The sequence below is a fragment of the Gopherus flavomarginatus genome, chromosome 8, assembly GCF_025201925.1.
Source record: "Gopherus flavomarginatus isolate rGopFla2 chromosome 8, rGopFla2.mat.asm, whole genome shotgun sequence".
In the NCBI taxonomy this organism is placed as follows: Eukaryota; Metazoa; Chordata; order Testudines; family Testudinidae; genus Gopherus; species Gopherus flavomarginatus.
The window spans coordinates 59,059,816-59,081,968 of NC_066624.1; the positions used below are offsets into that span (position 1 = coordinate 59,059,816).

At 42.0% G+C, this 22,153-nt stretch overlaps 1 protein-coding gene across 6 annotated transcripts in view; it reads right to left on the reverse strand.

Annotated features, from left to right (window-relative positions):
• Positions 1-22,153, reverse strand: part of UBXN7 (UBX domain protein 7) — a 51,811-nt gene that overhangs the window by 17,045 nt on the left and 12,613 nt on the right. For all 6 annotated transcript variants that reach the window (XR_007775974.1, XR_007775975.1, XM_050965550.1 and 3 more), the window contains exons 4-10: positions 18,735-18,800; positions 16,127-16,239; positions 9,760-9,906; positions 9,305-9,395; positions 8,665-8,792; positions 6,347-6,740; positions 5,392-5,471 (exon numbers count right to left, since the gene is read on the reverse strand). Coding sequence is in view for 4 of the 6 variants with exons in the window: in XM_050965550.1 (XP_050821507.1) it covers positions 5,392-5,471; positions 6,347-6,740; positions 8,665-8,792; positions 9,305-9,395; positions 9,760-9,906; positions 16,127-16,239; positions 18,735-18,800 (1,019 nt within the window). In the remaining 2 variants the exon portion in view is untranslated. The remainder of the gene's footprint in view (positions 1-5,391; positions 5,472-6,346; positions 6,741-8,664; positions 8,793-9,304; positions 9,396-9,759; positions 9,907-16,126; positions 16,240-18,734; positions 18,801-22,153) is intronic.

Sequence of the window (22,153 nt, forward strand, 5' to 3'; positions counted from 1 at the left end):
GCTCCAAAGCGCACAAAGTCTGGACTTTGAGTGATGTCCCTGAAAAGGGATGGGGTAGGGAGGTAGGAATGGGAAATGAACATAAGTTGGATGGCATAACCTAATCCCCCAGTGTGTAGGACTCAGTAGTTGTTTCCCAAGGACTGCAGAAGTGAGACAGCCTGTCCCTGAATTCAAGGGATATGATGAGACTGTTATAACTGGAATGCCACTCTTGATATGCAAGTCAAATAGGCTCCCTGCCTGAAACTAGCAGAGAGTGGGCTGACTGATTAAATTGGACCCAGCGGGTTTTGTCCTCTGTGATTTATGTCCCTTTCTGGTGTCAAGTATCAGAGGGGTAGCCATGTTAATCTGGATCTGTAAAAAGCAACAGAAAGTCCTGTGGCACCTTTAAGACTAACAGATGTACTGGAACATAAGCTTTCGTGGGTGAATATCCACTTTGTCAGACGCACATCTGACAAAGTGGGTATTCACCCACAAAAGCTTATGCTCCAATACATCTGTTAGTCTTAAAGGTGCCAGAGGACACACTGCTGCTTTTTATGTCCCTTTCTGGGGAACTCTTGCTGCCTAGCAGGGTAGGATGACTGTTGGAGGCATTGCCATGAATGATATTGCTGGTGACTTCCATACGGACATCTCTTTGTGGCCAGGGTACAAATCTCCCAATGACTGCAAAGTAGCACAAGAATCCTTAAATGAATGTAAAGTCTCACCAGTTTTTTGAGAAAATGGACCTCTATGCTGTGTTGGACATCAGGAGCTATATCATAATTTTGCAGCCATGAGGTATCATTACAGCTGAGGCCAAAGTCTGGACAAAGAGTCTGCTACATTCAGTGCCAACTGCAAAGAAGTCTTTGCCACCAAACAGCCTTGGACAGTGATGCCTGTATATTGGGCTTTGGAGCCCAATTCTTCCTTGGAGGATTCTAGCAACTCATCTGTAAACTTCGACATAGTGTTGCAATTTTCTAAGTCATATCTTGTAATGAAGAAGTTGAATAAATTTTTTCTCCCCATCAAATCTAACCTTTTAGACTGTCATCGTTTGGTGTGGATTTATACTTCCTCTGACACAGTCTTTCGTTTACCACCATCACAACAATGGAATTACGGGCTGGATATGAGGAAAAAAAAACCACTCAAAACCCTACCTGGGGGACATACCGCCTTTTACCAGTACACTTCACAGTAGGTGTTAAGGATGCTGAGGTCGTCCACAGAGACTTTGTAGGTTCCAAGATTGACTCTTCCTATAAATGAAACATTCTTCCTGGAGCTGAGGAATGAATATCCACTGACTTATGCATTTTCGCCTTAAACTCAGTCTGAATATCTGTCAAAACCATTTGTCTCAATAGATCTTGATAGGATTTAAAATCCTCAGGCACTGGAGATGAAGAATCTGGCACTGCAATGTCATCTGGTAACAAGCAAGAGGACATTAGCAGAACCAGTGAAATCTCTGTGGCAGCACGTATCTGTAACAAGGGCTCAAGCTGAATCAACTCAGAGGGAGCCCTCAGTCTGTGACTGCTTCACAAACAGTTCAGACAGGGAGATTACCAGGGGACAAGCAACCCTGTCCTGGATTGAGCTGTGGATCAGGACCTCACAAACTGAGGAACCTCCCAAGGGTTCCAAGGAGGCCACTGTGGATTGGGGTATGGCATTGGTGGCTATTAGAAACTAGGCCAAGAGCCTTTATCCATAGTGCAGGAGAGGTACCCCAGGATGTCTCAAGCTTTGAGAGCAGTAATACAAAGGTGAAGGAGAGGGAGATGTCTCCAAACTTGATCTTGAAGAACTTTCCAAGTAGTTTGAAGGTAATGGAGGAGCAATTCTAGGTGGAACCAGTCACATCCAAAGCCCAATATACAGGCATCACTGGAACCAATAACAGCACATAAACTGGCACTTCCAAATAGTGATGGGGGATTGCTCATACTCAGTGCATAAACAGATGTTGGTGCTGAGGTCGAAGCTGGTACCGGACCTCCAGATATAGACAGCACTGTAATTGTTGTCAGTACCAAAGGCAGTATGGGTGCCAGTTAACCTCTCTGTCCTGAGAAGGAAGCACCCAAACTCTGCCCTTGGGATATGATGGGGTATGGACAATGGTACAGACAATGATGAGAAGTCTGCAGCCAGTCTGGGTGATGCTGAAGACACCGAAAAGGAAGCTACCATAGTTGACTGTTCCCAAGTAAGGGAAGAGTCAGGAACAGAAAGGCACAGCAAGTCCACTGCTGCCTGATAAGTCGCCAGCATGGAAATGGACAGTGCCAACACCACTTTCCTCAGTAATGGTTTTTGTGGCTGAAGAGACCCAATCAAGAGAGAATGTTTGCTGCATCTGACACACTTAAAGATGGTGTTTCAACCCTTTGGGCTCTGCTTTCCGCGAGCTCTCTTCTTCTCTGCTAAGTCAAACTGCTTTTTCTCATAACTTTGGAGACTTTTGTTAAGCTTGTTTCTAAAGGTTGCAGTCACGAGTGTGATCTTCGCAGTTATCCACAGCCATGTCCATTTTTTTGAGGTTTCACTTGTACACTTCGTTGAAATGCAATTTTGGTTGTCCTTTGGGTCTTTTTCCAGCTGCCAGTTTGCTGCAGAGAATATCCTTTGGAATGCGCCCATCATTCATTTGGCACATATGCCCAAGCCAGCAATGGTGTCTCTGTTTGAGGAGTGTTTGCAGGCTGGGGGTATACTGGCCCACCTGAGCACTTCAATGTTGGTGACTCTGTCCCTCCAGGAAATTCCAAAAATTCAATGAAGGCAACATACATGAAAGCTGTTGAGCCTCTTTTCCTGATGAGAGTATAAGGTCCATGCCTTGCTCCCATACTAAAAAAATGTACCAGCTAAATGATGCATGATAAATAGCAATCTTCCTCCAATTCTTCCTAGAGTTGAGCAAACACTCTCTGAAGTTTTGTACTTTTACAAAAGAACATCAGAGAATTCCAGAAAGGGCTTTTACGTCTACTCAGTTTGCAGGGTCACTGCTGGTCATACCCCACTTCATGAGCAAGCCTGGTTGCTAGTAGTATAATAGTGCTTTTAACATAGTAAGCCTTCAAACTTGGGAGAGTTATGTTATTGCTACCAGATGACCGCTTCCTACTATAGTAAACAGTTCCGAGGAACAGTGCAGAAAAGCACCAGGAACTGTTGACAAAAAATTCCCATGTTAGGGGGGATCTCACTATGGGAAAAGTTCTATTATCTGTGTCCAGAGGGGAGCTGTGGAAATATGGAGTCAAAATTAGAGAAGAGGACCCAAGAATGAGGAGTTTTGTATTTTATTCTTGTCTATCACAAAGGGCAAGTCACTTAATTTCTCTCAACTTCTCTCAGTTTTGCTCACTATAAAATAAAGAATACCTAAAACGCTGGAGTGAGATGAGACAAAAAGTTTGTAAAATGCTTAAGTTGCAAAGATGAAAAGGTATTTAATTAGAAAGGGTTACCGTATAAAAGAAGCAAGCAGCATTAGGACCAGGGAAGACTCTGGGGAGCTTGTATAGGGACTGGAAGTGGCAGTGAGAACGAAGAACCACCAGCAGTGTCCGCATGTGGTATTTCTGGAGGGATTCTGCACTACTGTGCATGAGCAAAATTTATGTCCCCCACAGATTTCTTTGCTTCCCCGCAGAAAAATGACTGACAGGGAAGCCACAACAGTGGTCCTGCAGTATGTTTCAAGGGGCCCAGGCCAGCTGCCAGAGAGGTAAGTCACTGTGGGGCAAGAGGCGGTACTGTGGAAGACCCGGCTGATGGCTCCTACCCTCTGCCGGGCTCAACTATTAACTCCGGCTGGGCTGGGGAGGACTGGACTTCTTCATCCCTTGCATGACATCTGGGGACAGGTCAGACCCACCCCTAGATTTATCCCCCAGCTGAAGGAAGCTCTGCAAACTCCCCCGCCTCCTTTCTTCCTGCAACCATCGCTCCTCTGCTGCAGGGATCCCTGTAGAGGATGTTGCTTCCCCAACCTCTGTGTATCCAGTTGCCCTCATATGCAGACCCTCCAGCCAAACCTCATCCCTCCATCCACTCAGAACTCCCCCACCCCCGATGAGCCCCATTCCCCTTGCACCTGGACCACCCAGACTAGCCACCCACACCTAGATCCCCACCCCACCAAGCCCCAACCAGCTGCATCTGGACCCCAAGCTGAGCCCCCCCCACACACTCATACCCCCTGCTGAGCTCTATGCCCCCCAACCCCCGCTGAGCCCCAACCACTTTCACCTAGACATCCCTGCAGAGCCCCATTACCGTTGCACTAAGAATCCCTCAACAAGCCCCTGTGCATCCAGATGCCCCCTGCACCCAGATCCCCCACTGAGCTGCCTGCACTCAGATTGCCCCACACCGAACCCTCTCAACCCACACCTGGATCCCCCCACCCCACCAAGCCCCTCCATACTTGGATCCTCTCTTGCTGAGCTTGCCTGCCCACACCTGGTGAACCTGTCACAGATGGGCAGGACTCTGGGGTGTTTCTGGGGCAGGCCCGGTCTTTACACTATCTCAGGGTTGGGTGCAGCCTCACTGCTGAGTCCATGTCCCAAGGGGAGCCGCACAGTGATCTCCCACCTCTGTACTGCCAGTGCCCTATGCTCCCCAATACCATGCTGGAGCCACCATATTTATTTGATAAAAAAAACTGCAGAATTTTAAAATATCTTTCACATAATTTTTTTTGGCGTAGAATGCCCTCAGGAGTAATGTGGGAAGATAGTTATATAGCAAGCAAGAAGCCTCATAATCTGACAGAACAAGCCCCTGCACGGTAATACATTTTGAAGCATCAGAACAAATCCAGCCTAATAAAATACCTTTAAAGTTCCTAAACTAATTATCACAAAACTGCATTGACTACACATAGAAGCTATTTGACACATGCAAAAGCTAAGGTTTTTGCAAGATTTCTATACTTAGAGTATATGAAACACAAAAGTCACAATGGAGAGACTTCAAATTAATAGAACAGGGGTCCAGTTTTTATTAAAATGTTCAGTTTGCTTCTGTCTAATGTTCACATTTAATATTTTTGTATCAATTGCCACACTATCTCTTGGGGGGATAGCTCAGTGGTTTGAGCATTGGCCTGCTAAACCCAGGGTTGTGAGTTCAATCCTTGAGGGGGCCCATTTAGGGATTTGGAGATTGGTCCTGCTTTGAGCAGGGGGTTGGACTAGATGATCTCCTGAGGTCCCTTCCAACCCTAATAATCCATGATTCTATATGTATAGCAATTACTTTCATATTTGGTTAAATCTAACTTCATAGTGCCATCACAAAAAAGTATTACCTAGTTTCAGCTCTCTTCCATTCAAATAAGGATCTCCAATTAGCTGCACTTACCAGAAGTTTAGCTTGTTCAGGCAGTGAAATTTGTTCCCTCTTTCCATCTGGATACCTTAGCATCAGCTGTGCCTTTGGTCCTAGTGTAAAGTAAGTTGCTACAGGTTAACAGGGCATCTGAATCGAGCTTTTTTTGTACATTTAAATGGTGTACTTCACTCTATGGGAGAAGAGGATTAGTGTGGAAATTAACACACAAAAAGAAGTCTTAAAGGTGAGCTGCAAAGCTTGGTCCATGAAGATGAACTTCTGTTGCATGTATTTTTTAATCAAAATCCTTGTTTTCATTTTTTAAAAAAAGTTAAAACTAGTGACTGATACTGCCCCTCCCCACCATCTCCACAGAGAAACCACAGCAAAGGGAATTAAGGTGCAGCCCTCTGCTGACATCATTGCTATTTGCATGCCAAACTGATGTTAATACCATTCCCCTCTCTTTAGTGCACTCTCTACTTGTACACTGCTGCACTGTCTCATGGAAAACTGTTGTACTCCTACTGCCAACCAGCAGAGAAAGCTGGGGGTGGGGGGGGAAGGGGGAGAAGGAACTTTTGAGTTCCATCTACACAAGGAAAATGTGCACCAATACAACCACATGAGTGCAGATTTGCTGTATAACTGCAAAATGGACTTACATTTGTGCAGCATACCTCACTAGTGTGAGCCTCACTACACACATCTACATTACCCGGATGCCAATTTCTCTAATACAGATGGGCCCGCAGAACAATAGAAACTCAGATTACAGTTCAGTGATTAACAGGTTCTTGGGGTTTGCAACGTCATTTCATGCTGCTGAAAGTAGAGGGACGTATCCAAATGGCAAACTTTAAGTAAGGATAAAGACAGAAAAGGTGTTCTTAAAATTAGAACTTAAACATGCTTGATAACATAAAAAGGTTGTTGCAAAGCTTTTTAAAAAAAATTAAGTTATGATTAAAGGGGAAAAGCTCACCATTCACATCCAATCCCTCCATTGCACTGTCAGGCTTGTCAGCCGATTCTTCCAATATCCCAGCATCAATGCAGGACACTACTCGATGGTTTGATGTTATTCCAGGCTCAGTCCTTGTGGGGGGCTCAGGTGGAGGCCTACGGCTCTCCTCTTTCCTACACCCTAAGTCCTTGTGTGGAGACTTTCTAGACTTGGCAGGATTCTCGGAGTCATCATCATCATCAGAGCCACAAACAGAAATAAATTCCTCACTTCCAGAGAAAAGCTCAGATTCAGACTCCTCATCTGATCGGCTGTCCTGTTTGACCTGGGAGGAATCAAAATGCGTCTCCTGCAGGGAGGCCCTGATGGCAGCTTCCATCTGACTATCCTCACTAGCATCAATGAGGCTTTCCTGTGTGATATAGCCATAAAACAGAAAAGACAAAAAAAAAAAAAAAAAAAAACCAACAAAACACTAAGCAAAATATTTAAAACAGGTATTAGAGGACTTTAACAAAGGGTTCTCAGGTGACACCTGATAGGTGTATAATGATTAAATGGTGTGGCCGCCAGCTGTTCTACAATTTTAAAGCTCATTAAGTATTTCTTCTTTTGGAGAAATACGTAAATTTTCCACAGTTGACAACTCCCCCTCCTCCACTCTCTGAAGCAATGTTGATCATGGAGTACTGTCTATTTCAATCATTCCCAAACCTTTATAATTTGGAGAATCACCTGCGCTCTTTCAACTGTCCAGTCTTGATTTCCATATGGCAGCTACAGTATTTGCCTGCATGGAAAAGTACTAAAAGGTCTATAATAAAGAGGCAAGTTGTAGTAAGCTCCCTTTAATGTGGTGGTTCCAAACTTTTCATGTAGCACTCTCCCTTATCCCTGCTGCCTCCCACCCCCCAGGAGGCACAGTCGGGAGTCGGGAGCTGCGGCCAGAGCTCCAGAGGAGAGAGAGGTGTGGCAGTAAGGGGGCCGAGGATGGGGTCAGAACTGCAGCTGGGCTGGAAAGCAGTGGCTGGTGACCCAGGGTGGGTTTGCAGTTGCACACAGAGCTGCAGCCAGGGGGCAGGTATTGCTCCCTCCCCAGCTCCTGTGGGGGCTGGCCTAAGGTGCCCCCTCCCATGAACATTCCTCTGCACCCCCGTAAGGAGCTGTGCCCCACAGTGTGGGGACCACGCTTTTAATGTGATCTGTGCAGCTGCTGGATGAACCTCTCCCAGGGCACAGGAGTTGACAGTTCTAGTCCCAAATTTTCTTTAGTTGATGACCTAGTCTTTCCAGATCATTCAGTAATTTGGTTCTGTCCTCTGCTTGCAACCCCTTCAATTTGTTTTTTTGCAAATTTCATCACAGCTTAGTTTATATTGAAGAATCACTCAAAAGACACATACAAAGCTACTGCACAAGTTATAGCAAGGTGCTTGGGTTTTAGTTTAGTTGCTCACAAAAAAAAAAAAAAACAAACAAACCTCTGGAAACTGTAAGAATCCAGGTCTGGGGTACAATTAGCAGGAAAAACAATTGTGTAAAGAGCAACAGAAGCGTCATCGTTTTGAAAGAGGCAATTCTATTGAGATTAATCTAGATAGGAAATTATGCATTCTACACTTTTCATGGATTAACTCCAGTACTGAAATTTGTAGTAGTTTACTGAAAGTCATTTTGCATGACATTAAAATCACAATGAGTATTTTTAAACAGCTTCTTTTTAGGATTATTGTATTCTAGAAACCTGTACAAGTGAACCAGGTGGCGGGAGAACAAGCACTAGTGCCAAGTACCTGTACTTTCCTCTCACCTTTATTTTCAGTCCGTCCTTCCAAGACACCAACCCTACCACTTAGTTCTTATTTGATTGATTTGGAGGTGTGGGGGTCAAGAGATTAGGGATACCACAGATGGTTGAAAACCCAACTACAGAGAAGAATTCCACACCCCCATGACAACAAACCAACCAAACATTTAAATTATAGTGCACCCTTCCTAATATTTACACCTCATAATTCACATCCAACAAACCTCTCATTTCTACCCAGTAATTTTAACAGCAAAGTGCTGTAGTGAAAGCTCACATTACTATGGCCATTAATTTTGTAACAAATACTATAGATTATGTAGTAGCGAAAACAAAACTATTGATCAAAAAGGAGAGAAAGTACTTTCTCGGATGCATTATCTGCATGTTTTGTGCTTTTACACACTTGTTAGTTCACACAAGTCTATTTGTATTTCCCATGCAGTGGGATGAGAGGTTCTACTGGACCAGACACAAATGTGCCGAGTTTCCTCTTTCCCTCCCTCTACCCACAAGGCCTTATACTTACAGAGCGGGAACATTTTTGGGGAGGGCTGGTAGAATGTCCATCCAGTTGACCATGTTCACCCAGGAAACCAGTCACTTGGTCCAAAAAAGAAGTTACATCCAGTTGGTGCCACTCCACTAATTTCTGGCCTATGGAACACATAGGAACATTGGACCTCATTTCACTGAGGGCCCTCTCAAGAGATTTTTGCTTAGCCATTAGGAGCATAAAACAAATTTAACTTAAAGCACATAATGCTTATTAGATTTTATAAAGGTCCATTTTTATTCTGCAAAACTGATGAGGTGGTGAGGAGGCAAGGGTGGATTTGGCCACAAAGTGTTACCAATTTTGTTTTCCAAATGGACAGATAAAGCTAGCAAGCTAAACTGAAATCAAGTATCACTACACAAAATTTCTGCAGAACTTGGATTTTTATTCATTTAGTTCTTTTGTTAGATTCTTAGTCCACATAATCTTTAACGGCTTCAGTGCCTCTCAGAAAATGTTGCTGTTTGTGTACAGACATTTAGAATGTTGCAAAGTAATTTACATGTTTTAACCCATATTAACTAGCACTGCCAAAAACAAGCAGAACTAAACATTCCAGATTACAATCAGCAGTCTGTCTGAAGATCATATGTATTATCCCTTATCTTACCTGTCCTGGGGTCCAGAATGGAGACATAAGGGAAATCTGCCAGTTTATAAAACTGTATGTATCTCTGTCCTTCCTCACTATCATGGTATACCTACAGAACACCACATTTGAAAAAATAGTTAATGTCTCAAAACTGAACAAAATGTGTCTTTATTTTACCATACATTCTACACTTTGTATGTACACAATTCCCATTAACTCATCCAAACATTAGCACGTGGATTTTGTTACTGTAAAAAGGTCAGACCGAAAAAGGCTAGTTTTGAACACGTCTTTTAAAATTGTTTTAATACACACTCATTTCGGTAATCTGAGATTAAATCCACAATTCAATCTTTCTTGGCAGTTCTTAGAGAGCACTGGGTTTTGTTTTGTTTATAAACTACAAGAGGCTTGTTTTTGTTGCCCCAATCCCATCAATTTCTATCTTCAACATATCTCTATTAGCCTCTCACCTGCCAAAAAATGAAATGCTCCCGGATAATGTTCTTCACAGCCTCGTTGCTCCAGACGTCACGGTTGAGACACTGACATGCGAAGTCCTGCACATTCTGGATGTTAATCATGAGCCATTTATTCTGCATCTGACCACACTCTTTGGCCTACAATCAGACAGAAAGAATACATTATTTAAAAACAAAAGGCTAGACAGAAACAACGCCAGCAATGATGGGTTCAACTTGTGCACCAGGCTTCACCAAAACCTCTTTACAGTAGAAAGGATGATCAGAACTAGCAAAAGTCATCCTCAAACACCTGACAAACAGAGAGCAGGGCTAGAAGACCTACTTAACTGCAGTTCAAGTTGCCTAAATGTATTATTTAAAAAAAAAAAAATTCAAAAAAAAAAAAATCACACTTTGGTTAACTGAGTTCAACAAGCCAAGCCCAGGAGGATAGGGAGAGGAAGCAACCTGAGAAGCAAAAGACTGAAAATGGGAAAGAAAAAAAAAAATCTCAATTAACCATTTGTTCAGAGAAAACAGAGTGAAGTGAGTCACATCTGATAGCAGAGGAAAGACCTGGTTACTCAAAAGGAAAACTTGTGGACCCTTTTTCTGTGTAAACAGGCTAAAGTTACTGACTGGGGACTTGTATTTATACAACAGCCCTTTTTTCCCCACTATTCATTTTTTCTAGATTTTATGTTGTTAAACTTAATTTTGGTGTGACTGCCAAATCAGGAGTCATTTTCTGATGCTCATTCAGACTGCAAGTGGCGGGGGGTGGGGGGGAATGGGAGAGTTTGAAGTTGCAGGAAGAGAGCTTACTGGTTTGAGTCACAAAGCTGGCATTGTCTGATTGGTTGGTTGCAAGTTAATGGTAGGAGTTTGATCAAGAATGTAATTCTGATCGCTGAATTGTCAAACCTGTTGAAAAAAAGAGGGCTTTATCAAAAGTAGGAATGCTCATATCTCCAGGATAGATTGGAAATAGTGATGAACTTTCCTAAAAATATAAAAATAAAAAAAAAAAAAATTTACTTACATGAGTTTGCACTAACTGCATTACTCACGAGGGGGTGGGGGGGAACAGCAAATTCAAAGGTTTAGGGTATTTCATCAGATTTTACTGTTTTCTTCAGAACTTAAGCTTAACTTTTAGAATGAAGTTTGTCTTGTCTTGTCTACCCACTCGTGTCAGTGAATTGTAAGTTTAAAACTTCAATATTACCATTCCAATGCCAATACTTCATTTAACTGGCAATTCAGTTAGGGCCTGTATGTGTTAAGGAAAGCTGGTTCAAGTTTACTTACTGTACACAGGACCTCACATTAAACACCTAGGTAATAAGATTTCTGCATGGCCAGATGACAGACCAATTGTGGCCTAATTTTCCATTCACTTGAAAGGACATCATATAGGAATTAGGTGCACATAGGATATGCCAGTACTCTTGCATATTCACATAAGCAGCACTTCAGTACTTATCTTTAAAGTGCTTCTCATTCATTAGTTAATCCTTACAACACTCCTTGGGCACCTATTTAACAGAAGGGGAATTCAAGTAAGTGGCCTGATTTTTCAATATGCTCACCAGCTCCAAAGGAGACAAGCCTTTTATTTAAGTACCTAAATATAGATTTGGATGTCTAATTTTTGGAATAATGACTTGCCCAAGGCTCAGGAGGAAATCTATATCAGAATGTATATTTAGACCCAAGAGCCCTGGTCCCAGTCCTGTACTGTGACCCCCCAACTCTACTGGATTACAGGGACACTGACTAAGAATTCCATTCTGTCTGCACAGTTTCTCTCCTACTCATGTTACAGATGCCTAAATTACTATTAAAAAAAGACTCGAAGTGGAAAAAGTCTAATTTTTCTACTTTTATATGTATTTGCCAGCATTTTGTGTAGTCAGTTTCGCTCCCTTCCCACCCAAATAGAGTCACATACCCCTTTAAAGTTTGTGAACAAGAAAAACCCATACAATATATTGACAAAAACAAGTCTACAGAGATTGATTGGGGGGTAGGTGGGGAAGAGGGGGAGTGCTTCAGGGCAGGTGTAATGCCAGAATTACTTTAAACTCATTTTTAAAGCTGATCAGATTTCATACTGTGTCCTTTCAAGTAGTAAGACTCTTTCCACTACCTTTATTTATAATAAAAATTGAGTTTACAGCATTAGATAAGCACTGGACTCCCAGAAATGACTTGCAGTACCTGAATTTTCTACAAAAATGTGACTTGGTTCAATAGTAGTCACAATTTACTTTGACAAGATGATGAATATTTCTGAATGACTCCTTTTGTATTACTGAACTAACTAGAACTAATATCAAGTTTATTTATTGGAACTCCACACTGTGCCAGGTGCTATATAAACACACAGACTGTCTGTTTCAAAGAGCTTGCAGTTTAGACACACAAGGGAAAGAAAATAGAGGCACAGACTTGTCCAAGGTCACAGAAAGTCAGTGGTAGAGCCAGAAATGGAATCCCCAGTCTCCTGATCCCTGTCTGGGGATCTATCTACTGGACCATGCTGCGTGTCCAATATATGAGAAAATGTGACACAAAAAACAAACAAACTTTGCACATTTTAAAAGATAGCATCTTCTCAGAGTTCACTTGCTCGTGTGTGGTAGAATAAAACAGAAGGAGTCTGAACTGGTTGGTCCAAACAGCTGGTCATATTTGGTGTTCCATTTATACCACACAGCCCTATAGTTGTGCATTTTTTGGTGTTAGAAACAGAAATTCATAAGTATATTAATTAAGGTACACCAATACAAACTCACTGACTAATAGGATTGTACAAGATTAAAGGACAGCCTAATTTGGCCATCAGAACCTTTGTTACATGTGAGGATAAACAAGCCCAAACTTGATTTAAAGCAAAACTGATAGTTTTCAGGTTAAAAAGATGTCTTCCAAGTAGCTGTATTTGATATGGACACAGAGACAACATTGAGCTCTACAACATAATTTTTATTACGCTTTTCAAAGAAGCAGCACACTCTTAAAGGTCAAATAAACGTTTTACTCGTTAAAAGTTTAGAACCAGGTGCCACATGGCTAGTTGCTTACAAACATCTAAGAATGGACCTGAATCCTGACTACCAGATCCCATGCTATGCAAGCTTGATGTGTATACCGAGCAGATACTGCTAATTACACCTACAATGCTTGTGGGCGTGGTGAAGAGGACAGGCCTGTTACATACAAAAGTGTTCTTTTGGGAGTAGGATGAAACCAAGTGTTCACTTATGATCTTCTCAAGAGCTATCCAGGAAGAACTTAACATTCCTTTTAACCATGACTAAGCCCTCCTCTTATTATTTCCAACCCTGAATCGCATCCAATTCCCATCTTCACACTCTTCATGCATATTTCCCTCATCTTCAAGTACTCTACAGTAACTCCTATCATAAAGTGCCTCATTTCACCTCTCCTCTATTTCATTACCCTAATCAGATCCATGTACAAAGACAATATTTAGTGTCGCAGTGGTTTAGTGCATGGGCTCAACTTCATTTTAACTTTTTGTTCCATACTGAAGTCTACATTAAGGAAAATGATTAGTTGCAAGGCTGAATACGATAGAGAATGTATGAGCCAATGCCAGTGAGAATGTATGAGCAATATCAATTCTGCCTCCTTGTGCATATGGCATGCAATGACAGACTAATTACTTGCTCACATACTGTTTCTCAAAACACAACACACTTTCTACAGTTTCAAAGACACTTCAGTGTTTAAACATGCAATCTTAATGATTTCAATACAGGCTTATGGTGTGTGTGGAATTTCCTAGTTATTTAAAAAGAAAGGTGGGGGTAGTTTCAAGCTGTTTAAGACTAACATACTGTTGTTAGCAGTACCTTCTGTGCCATGGACCTCTGGAGATCTGCAAGAATGAATTCCCCTCCCGTTTACTGAGGAGCTCTTTTCCACAAACATGAGGAGTTGCAGAGAGCCCTCTCCTGCAAACTTTTAGGTGTAAGTGTACAGCAGCTCCCCCTATTACTTTGTCTACAACAATGGTTCTCAATCTTTCCAGACTACTTTTCAGGAATCTGACTGGTCTTACATACCCCAAGTTTCACCTCACTTTAAAACGACTTCCTTACACAAGCAGACTAAAATACAAAAGTGTCACAACACACTATTACTGAAAAATTGTTTACCTTCTCATTTTTATATAATTATAAAATAAATCAATTGGAATATAAATATTGTACTTACGTTTTAGTGTATAGTATACAGAGCAGTATGAACAAGTTATTGTGTGCATGAAATTTTAGTTTGCACTAACTTCTCTAGTGCTTTTTATGTAGGCTGTGGTAAAACTAAGCAAAAATCTAGATGAGTTAATTACCTCCTGGAAGACCTCTGCATACCCCCAGAAGTATGCATACCACTGACTGAGAACCATTGGTCTACAGGACTAAATCAGGGCTCTTACAGAATCCTTGCCTCAACCTGTGTACACCTTCACAATACAGCCAAGTTAGCCACATGCAGATAGCAATAAACCCTACGTAAAGCGTACTGATCACAAGAAGAATGGGTCATAACTTGACCAAAGACAAATCAATACTCACTGGAACATTCAAGGGCATTTTTCCCCTCAACAAAAGCTACTGCCAATGCCAAAATTGAATTTTCTATCCATAACCGTTTAGATCACGGGTGGGGGAAAGGCTGGTGCAAAAAGTTGCAATTTTTTTAATTGTATTTATTTATTTATAATAGTTGGAAAAGCTTACTCCCCCCACACCCCTATTTAAAAATGACAACTGGTCATGACAGAAAACCTCAAAAAAAACATTAACAAGTGCGTAAGTTAACTTAAGTTGCAGATGAAAACTAGAAAATTTCAGCCCAAAGAGATGAGCTACAAAAATCTGAATGATTGAAAATAAGGGATTTAATAGAAATGCTCATGCAACCTTAACTAGAATGGATACTGCCACTCCTGCCATTTTGTGTGTAAATATCACAGATGTGAGTAGCCCTATCTATAAAATAAGCTGTGGCCCCTCCCCTGAGGAATTCAGAATCTAATACAGGAACAAATGATCTAAATATTTATTTAAATAAGATAATACCAAGATCTGAGGGGGTAGGCAGTCAAACATTTGTTCTTCGATATTTCTGGAGGCAAAAACTTTAGCTTATGACCATTAGAAGTCACATTAGGTTTACTAAATTTCATAAACTTATCATCTAGTTAGGTACATAGAGGGGGGTTAGCTAGTTGAGCCTGAGCTGTAGTTAGCTAGAAGTGATTTTGAGGATGGTCTAGAAAACTGTGTGGTCACCAGGTATACAAGAGGAAGGAAGTTGTCCCAGGCATAGGAGTAGCATAAAAGAGCGAAGATGACAAAAGAACATGGAATGAGGATAGCAGTTAACTGATGGACAGGAGAGTGTTTTGGGGATGGTGGAAAAATAAATTCCTCTAGGAGCCCTAGTCATGGATCAGCTGTACAAACAGAACAAAAAAAGATGGTCCCTGCCCCAATAAGCTTACCATCTAGTCTTTGCCACATTACATTTGAGTTGTTGGGACATCAGGGGGAGATGCCAGATGCAGTCACAATTGTAAAACTGAACAAAGAGGCAGAGGTCACAAGTGAGTAGACGTGTAGACTTGGAAGCAGTTAGAGACCTGTCCTTGTGCTACCTCATCCCCTCTCAAGGGTTCAGTGCATCAAGGGAGAAGAGAAGAGCACTGAGGAACATTGGTGATGAAATAGAGATCTGTGAGACAGGAGAACCAGGCAATTACAATGCTCTGGAATTCCTCAGAGAGGGAAGAGCGAGGACAATATTGATGATGATGATCATACTACTTGATCTGTGGAATAGTATTGCCATCACCATCATGTTTCTGTGCAGAAAGATTGTGCTTCTGCACAGAAATCCTGTACTCAGAGCACCTGTACAGAAAATCTTTAGCCACAGCACCTTTCCTGAATTTAAATAACTAGGATTCTTCCATCCTAGTTAGCTTCACTCATGCACTAAAATCTTTCACCAGTGACATCTGCTCAACTTCATATTTGAAAAAGAAAAAAAAAAAAAGAAAGAAAAAAGGGAAAGAGTGGGCCAGGGAAGAGAACAGAGGATAACAAGCACACCCTTTTTAGAAATCAGTCACTATTTGCTAAGATCAGTCCTGTACAACGGATAAAATTACTACCCCATGCAAGTGCTAGTCTGTTTCTAAATATTGGCAGCTATTTGTCTTCTTGTAATGTATTGTACGATCACGCTATAAATCAATTTGGACATGCATGCTGATGTAGGGCTTACAAGCTATGCCCAATGAACACATAGGTAGTCTTACTGAAAGACAGAAACTTACCGTTTCAAAGCTGCCTTTGTGCATCAGATCAATGGGAGGCCTGAAGAGGTCTGCAAGAGTAGTGAGTTTCTTATCTATTGCACCTCCATTCCGCAGCTCCTGCTCCTGTCGAACTATACAGCCCCGGAAGGAACAGAAGTTGAATTAGACAAAATACTCACAACAGTGCATTATGCTGTCTTCATCCCTATTCCCTACATACAAATTCACCTGGCTGAAATCATTTTACAAAGGTTACAAAGTGCACAGGCCATGATTTATTTTGAAGACAAGATCCTAAAGTCGAGGTTCTAAATCCATAACAAGGCAACTAAGTGCTCTGATTTTCTGAAGTGCTGAACACTGAACTCTCATTTAAATATATTTGTAAAATGTACACATTAGTGGGATCTGATTGTGAAAAAAAAAAATCAGGCAACTTATTCTGGTGCCCAAATATGGATTTAGTAGTCTAAACTTAGGCTCCTGTTTTTCAAATACTGACCTACATCCAAAAATATTTCTAGTTTGATCTTTCACCTGTTCCCTCACCTTCACAAACATCAAAGGCCCCCTTTGACAGAATCAGGTATTTCTTCACATCCTTTTCATAGACAGACTTAGTTATTGCAACCTCTTATAGGTCAGAAGTTCTCAAACTCTTTCTACAGTCTATACCACACCTTGAAAAACAGTGTCCTGCGGATACCACCTCTCCCATTCATGGCCATGAGGCCACCTTGAATGCCCATCTGTGATCATATGAAACCTTTGGGGGGCATTACAGCAATTGCTTACCTAAAATACTCTCTGCATTTGCTTTTTTATGCAGTTTAGCAGTTGGAAATGGGGAGCCAGGGCCATATGGTCCGCCAACTCTCCACTGGACACAAGCAAGTGTGCAGTGGACCAGAGTATAGAAGCCTCCTGTACCTGTAAATATCACTATTTTGCAGCGCCTGGAAACATGTCTGCAAACATTAAAGGCCAGATTAGTGTCAGACTTTAACTATTAAGTTTCCAGCTTTCATTTAGGTGAAAAAAGCTTTTGGTGTATTTGTATATTTTTATTGAATGTTATTAAGTCAGATGAAAGATGAATGTGTAACTGGATCATATACCTTCAAGAGCTACAGCTGACATGGTGGAATGCTTCCAGATTGTCAGACATTTAGTATAGTGATATGAAAGAATAAAACAATGCCGGCAATATTAATCACTTTTAGTAACACACACCATAGTAACAGACAAAAGGTCACGTGTTCTATCTATCTGACCCATGCTGGTGACCATGGAGCTGTAGAGTCCACTTTTTATGCACCAATGTGGGCCATTCCACTTTGGATTACTGTAAGGATGTGTCAAAACACAGTCTGGAATGTCTTCCTTTGTGGAAACGGAGTAAATAGAGTAATGGAACCCTAAATTCTACTGTATTGTTTAAATCTACTACTTCCCAGTACATTACTAAACTTTAACAGTCTCCTCAGTCTGTATGTCTTTTGTTCAAATAATTTAAAGCACGCTGTCTGAGACCATGCGTTGGAGTCAAAAAATATGGTTGTGCAGTAAAGTATAGGTTATTCACAGAGAAGCCAATGACACTACCTTTAAATAGGTTGATAATTACTGGAGAGTCTGACTGGGACTCTGAGTGATGCCAGTAGAAGATTGTCAGCTTTTGCTCAGTGTTTGTACAGTGCCTTGCACAAAGGGGTCCTGGTCCATGACTAGGGCTCTTAGGCACTACGGTAATACAAATGATTAACAATAAAAAAATTATTAAGGCTGCATTTGTCCGACCTGCCAAAGGAGTCATTTTTTGAAATTTTATGATTTAGAAGAGTTTCTCTATTACTTTTGTCATTTGTAGATTTTGCACATAGGTGGGCATATGTAATGGTAAATGGCTAAACAGATTCACTGAGAACTTTCTGTGCTGCCAAGCAAAACCCAGGACTAATGTGAAGACTAACAAGAGTGTGCGCACAGCAACAGTGGCCACACAAGAGACCAGATCAGTGAATGAGAGCTTTAATTCCTCCAGGATTCTTGAGTTCTCTCCCCACCTTTCCATCCCCCACCACCAAGGGAAAAGGATGCTTTTGAAGAATTAAACTGGGTTATCAAAGTCCATTCCGGTATGGCAAGTACTTTACTCATGTGTCCAGTACTGCCACAGAGCACACACAAGTTTGTGTGTTTTATTTTGTTTTATAAGATTGGAAGTATGCATCAGGGTCACAACAAGATCCAATAGTATCTGCCAAGATTCATATTTCCATGACTTGGCATTTTAATTATAATCACCTCACAGCTATTTAAAATTGCCATGATTATAAAAGCAGTCCTCACTGTGAAACTAGTATCTGTGGGGAGACAGCTGTAGTTAATAAATAGACACATCTTTAATTATAAAAGTAGTAATGGTAGCACTACAATTAAAGATTAATAAAGTAGTTTTAGAATAGAATATTGCCTACTGCATAGGAAATTCCAATCTCATTTAACATTAAAAACTGTTTGATGACTGCAGCCAATGATCATGGCCAGATAACTCTGTTCATTCCACACCACAAAGTTACACAACAAACTAGAAACCCTACCATAATGAACCACAGATACTTACTGGTTTCTGTTTGAAAATCCCGAAAACCATCAAATATTGAACGGGCAGGTCTGCGTCGTTTAGGAGCTTTAAAAATATTAAAATAAAAAAGATCTCAGATGTAATTTAAAAGCTATATTGTCAACGAATTACTTTTAAATGATGGCATACCATAAAGTTGTGATGCAAAAAGATTGAAGACCCAAAGCATACATATAAAGAGGAGTAAGGTCACTGGGTAAGGGTGGGGGGAAATCAGAACAACAGATCCAAGTATCACCACATTTTACTTTAGGATATCCCCCCAAGAACAAGTCTTTCCTCAAAGCAAATCCAGGTTGCTGATGAAAGCAGGTAAAATACTGGGCCTCCCATTTCTGATATGCTTGTACATACCCATGCTGACTGCTTTTCTGCCATGCTGTCCAATATAGTATTCAAATTAAATAAGTCTTACCACACTGAACCCAAAACATAAAACAGGGACTCACTTTAGAAAATAACTATATGTTCTGGAGGAGTAATAATGGAAAATCCTCTAGGAAGGCAGCTACTCCCAGAGTTCTCCAATTTAGTTCTGTCAGGCCTCTCACTCACATTATCTTCTTGGCTGTTGGGCAGGGTGGGCAATACTTGGATTCAAAAGGAGGAATCTTGCTATTACCGTATCCCCAAGTAAAACCCCCCTCAAGGAGCTCTATGCAGTTGCCTCTGAGCACAAAAGGAGGGGGAAGAGATACCGTTCCAATTCTCTGCTGGGCAATTAACTCACAAAGACCTCTGTAATACCAGGATAAAGGGCTGGGCTGAAGTCACCTGGCATTACTATCTATAGCTACAGCTCCAAAGTACTCCTGATGGGGCAGTAAGACAAGACACCATAGAGCAATTTATTAAAATCTTTGTCTGCCTAGGAATGGTCATTTTTAAACAATTAAGACAGTATTTTCAAAGTAATTCAGTTACAGGAGATGTTCAAAACACAAAGTACATGGAAAGAGGCCACCATACACCATAAAACCTGATTTTAAAAAAATCAATTTGCAGGGGGACTGACTGGTTGAATTAATGGGCATTGCCTACTCCTGAGGGAATTCTGCACCAAAAAATTAAAAATTCTGCAAAATTCTGCATATTTTGTCAATAAACAAACATGACAGTTCTAGCACGGCAGTGGGGAGCACAGGCCACTGGCTGCATGGAGGTGCGAGATCACCCTGCAGCTCCCCCCCCATCGACAAGAACTTGGCAGTGAAGCTGCACCTGACCCTGACACACCATGAGGGCCAGGCCTGCCCCAGAAACACCCTGGGGCCCTACCCTTTCACCCCAGTGCACCAAGACAGTAAGTGAGAGGGACAGAGTCTCACACACCCAGCCTTAGCCCTCAGTCTAGGTGTGGGGCAAGCAGGCTCAGCCCAGCAGGATCCAAGAATAGAGGAGCTTAGTGTGGGGAGATCCACATGTTGGGTGAGAGGGTTCTGTGTGGGGCAATCTGGGTGCAGGTATCTTGTGGGGGGCACAGGAAGGTGAGATTTTGAATGCTCAGGGGCTAGTTGAGGGGTTCCAGGTGCAAGGGAATGGGACTCTGCAAGGGGTTCAGGTGCAGATGACTGGGGCATAGGGGGGTCTGGATTTGGGAGGGATGGGGCTTGGCGGGGGGGGCTAGGTGCTGGGGGGCTTGATGAGGTGGAGGTCCAGGTGCAGGGGCTCAGTGGAGTGGAGGTCTAGGTGCAGGGGCTTCTCGGGGTGGTCCAGGTGAAAGGGGCCTCAGTAGAGGTTAGTCTATGTATGGGGTGAGGGTCCTTGGTGAGGAACTAAGTGGCTGGGGGCTCTGAATGAATGGGGGAAAGGCATGGTGGGGTGGGGGTTCAGGTGTGGAGGGTGGCCTGGGTGCAGGGGAGAAGGGCTTGGTGGAGATCTGGATGCACGGGGTTGGGAAAGGTGTGGAGGAACAGTTCCCCATACAGTGACCCCCTCGCCCTGTGGCTGAGGAGCAATGGAGGAGGAAGCAGGGTGGGCCTGGGAGAGTGCAGAGCTCCCTAGAGCCAGGGAGGTTTCTAGGGGTGGGTCTGATCTGGACCAGGCCACTCAAGCAGGGAAAGAGGTCCCATCATCCTCCCCCACACCCACCCGGGACGAGCAGCTAAGACCGGCGCAGGGTTTAAGAGCCACGGCTGTGGAGTCTCGTCCACAGTGATTTACCTCTCTGCTGGCTGCTCCGGGCGCTCGAAACGATGTGCCCGCACTGCTGGGAAGGGGCGCATGACAGCTCGTGTGGCTTCCCTTTGCTTCCCCGTCATTTTCTGCGGGGAAGCAAAGAAATCTGCGGGGGACATGAATTCTGCACACATGCAGTAGCGCACAATTCCCCCAGGAGTAATTTCCATCTCTAATAACTATAAAAAAAGGTATAATATTTTTTACCCCAAGTAATCTGCTTTGTACATTATAATAAAAATTTTTCAGACTTCAGAGTTAAGTACTGAGCACCCATAAATCTCACACAAATCAACAGGTGCTACAAGTTCTCAGCATTTGTGAAAATCACCTGCCTGTAATTAGGTATTTATGTATGGCTTTAGGAACCTGAGATTAGGCATGCAAGTCTGAAAACACTGTCCTATATTTTTGTGTTTCTTTGGAATGTAATTTAATAGTTGACTATGAACTGGTGTTATCTTCTGTTTCAGACAATTTAAGTATCTCATTCTCAAGGCAGTTCCATGCAAAAACACAACTAGACAACATTCAAATCCAAATATCCGTATACCTAGACTGAGTTCTCTAGGGCAAAGACTGTCCTTTCTTACATGTCTGCACAGTGCCTAGCGCAATGGGACCCTGAACCTTTAGTGGAGTTGCCAGGGATGATCATAAATAGCCACCTCTTCTAAGAAGATCAATATTTTAACTAGCAGGAAAGTCATCTTCTCATTAGCCCTTCACTTCAAAATAAAGGAGGGGCGGAGGCAACATTTCAAAAGCAAAAAGATAATAAAGCAATCTTATATTTAAAGCAAACAGTAAATAAAAATTACAAGGTGCATTCCAAAACTTCAATTTATTCTCCATAAGGAGAAAATGAGAGTAAACTACAAACTGCAACAACAAATGGGAAAAGCTACTATTACCATCTAAAACAAATTCACACGGTATCCTTTGCACTGTGCCAAGTGTCCAGTTACTAGGACCTTAGTGTATTACACAGCAATGCCCATTGCATATTGACTGCAGAACGCTCAGGAACCACCCCCGTTCTCAGAAACTTCCTACTTTCTAAGCTTCCTCAATAATATTTCTTCAGCAGGTAGGTAGGTTCAGATGATTCAAGAAATTCAACACAAAGCAGAACTAAAATAATCAAATATTTTTCTTTAACATTTCATTAATAGTTTGTCTTTACCCTTCATATACTTCTGACTTCATTTCTAATCCTC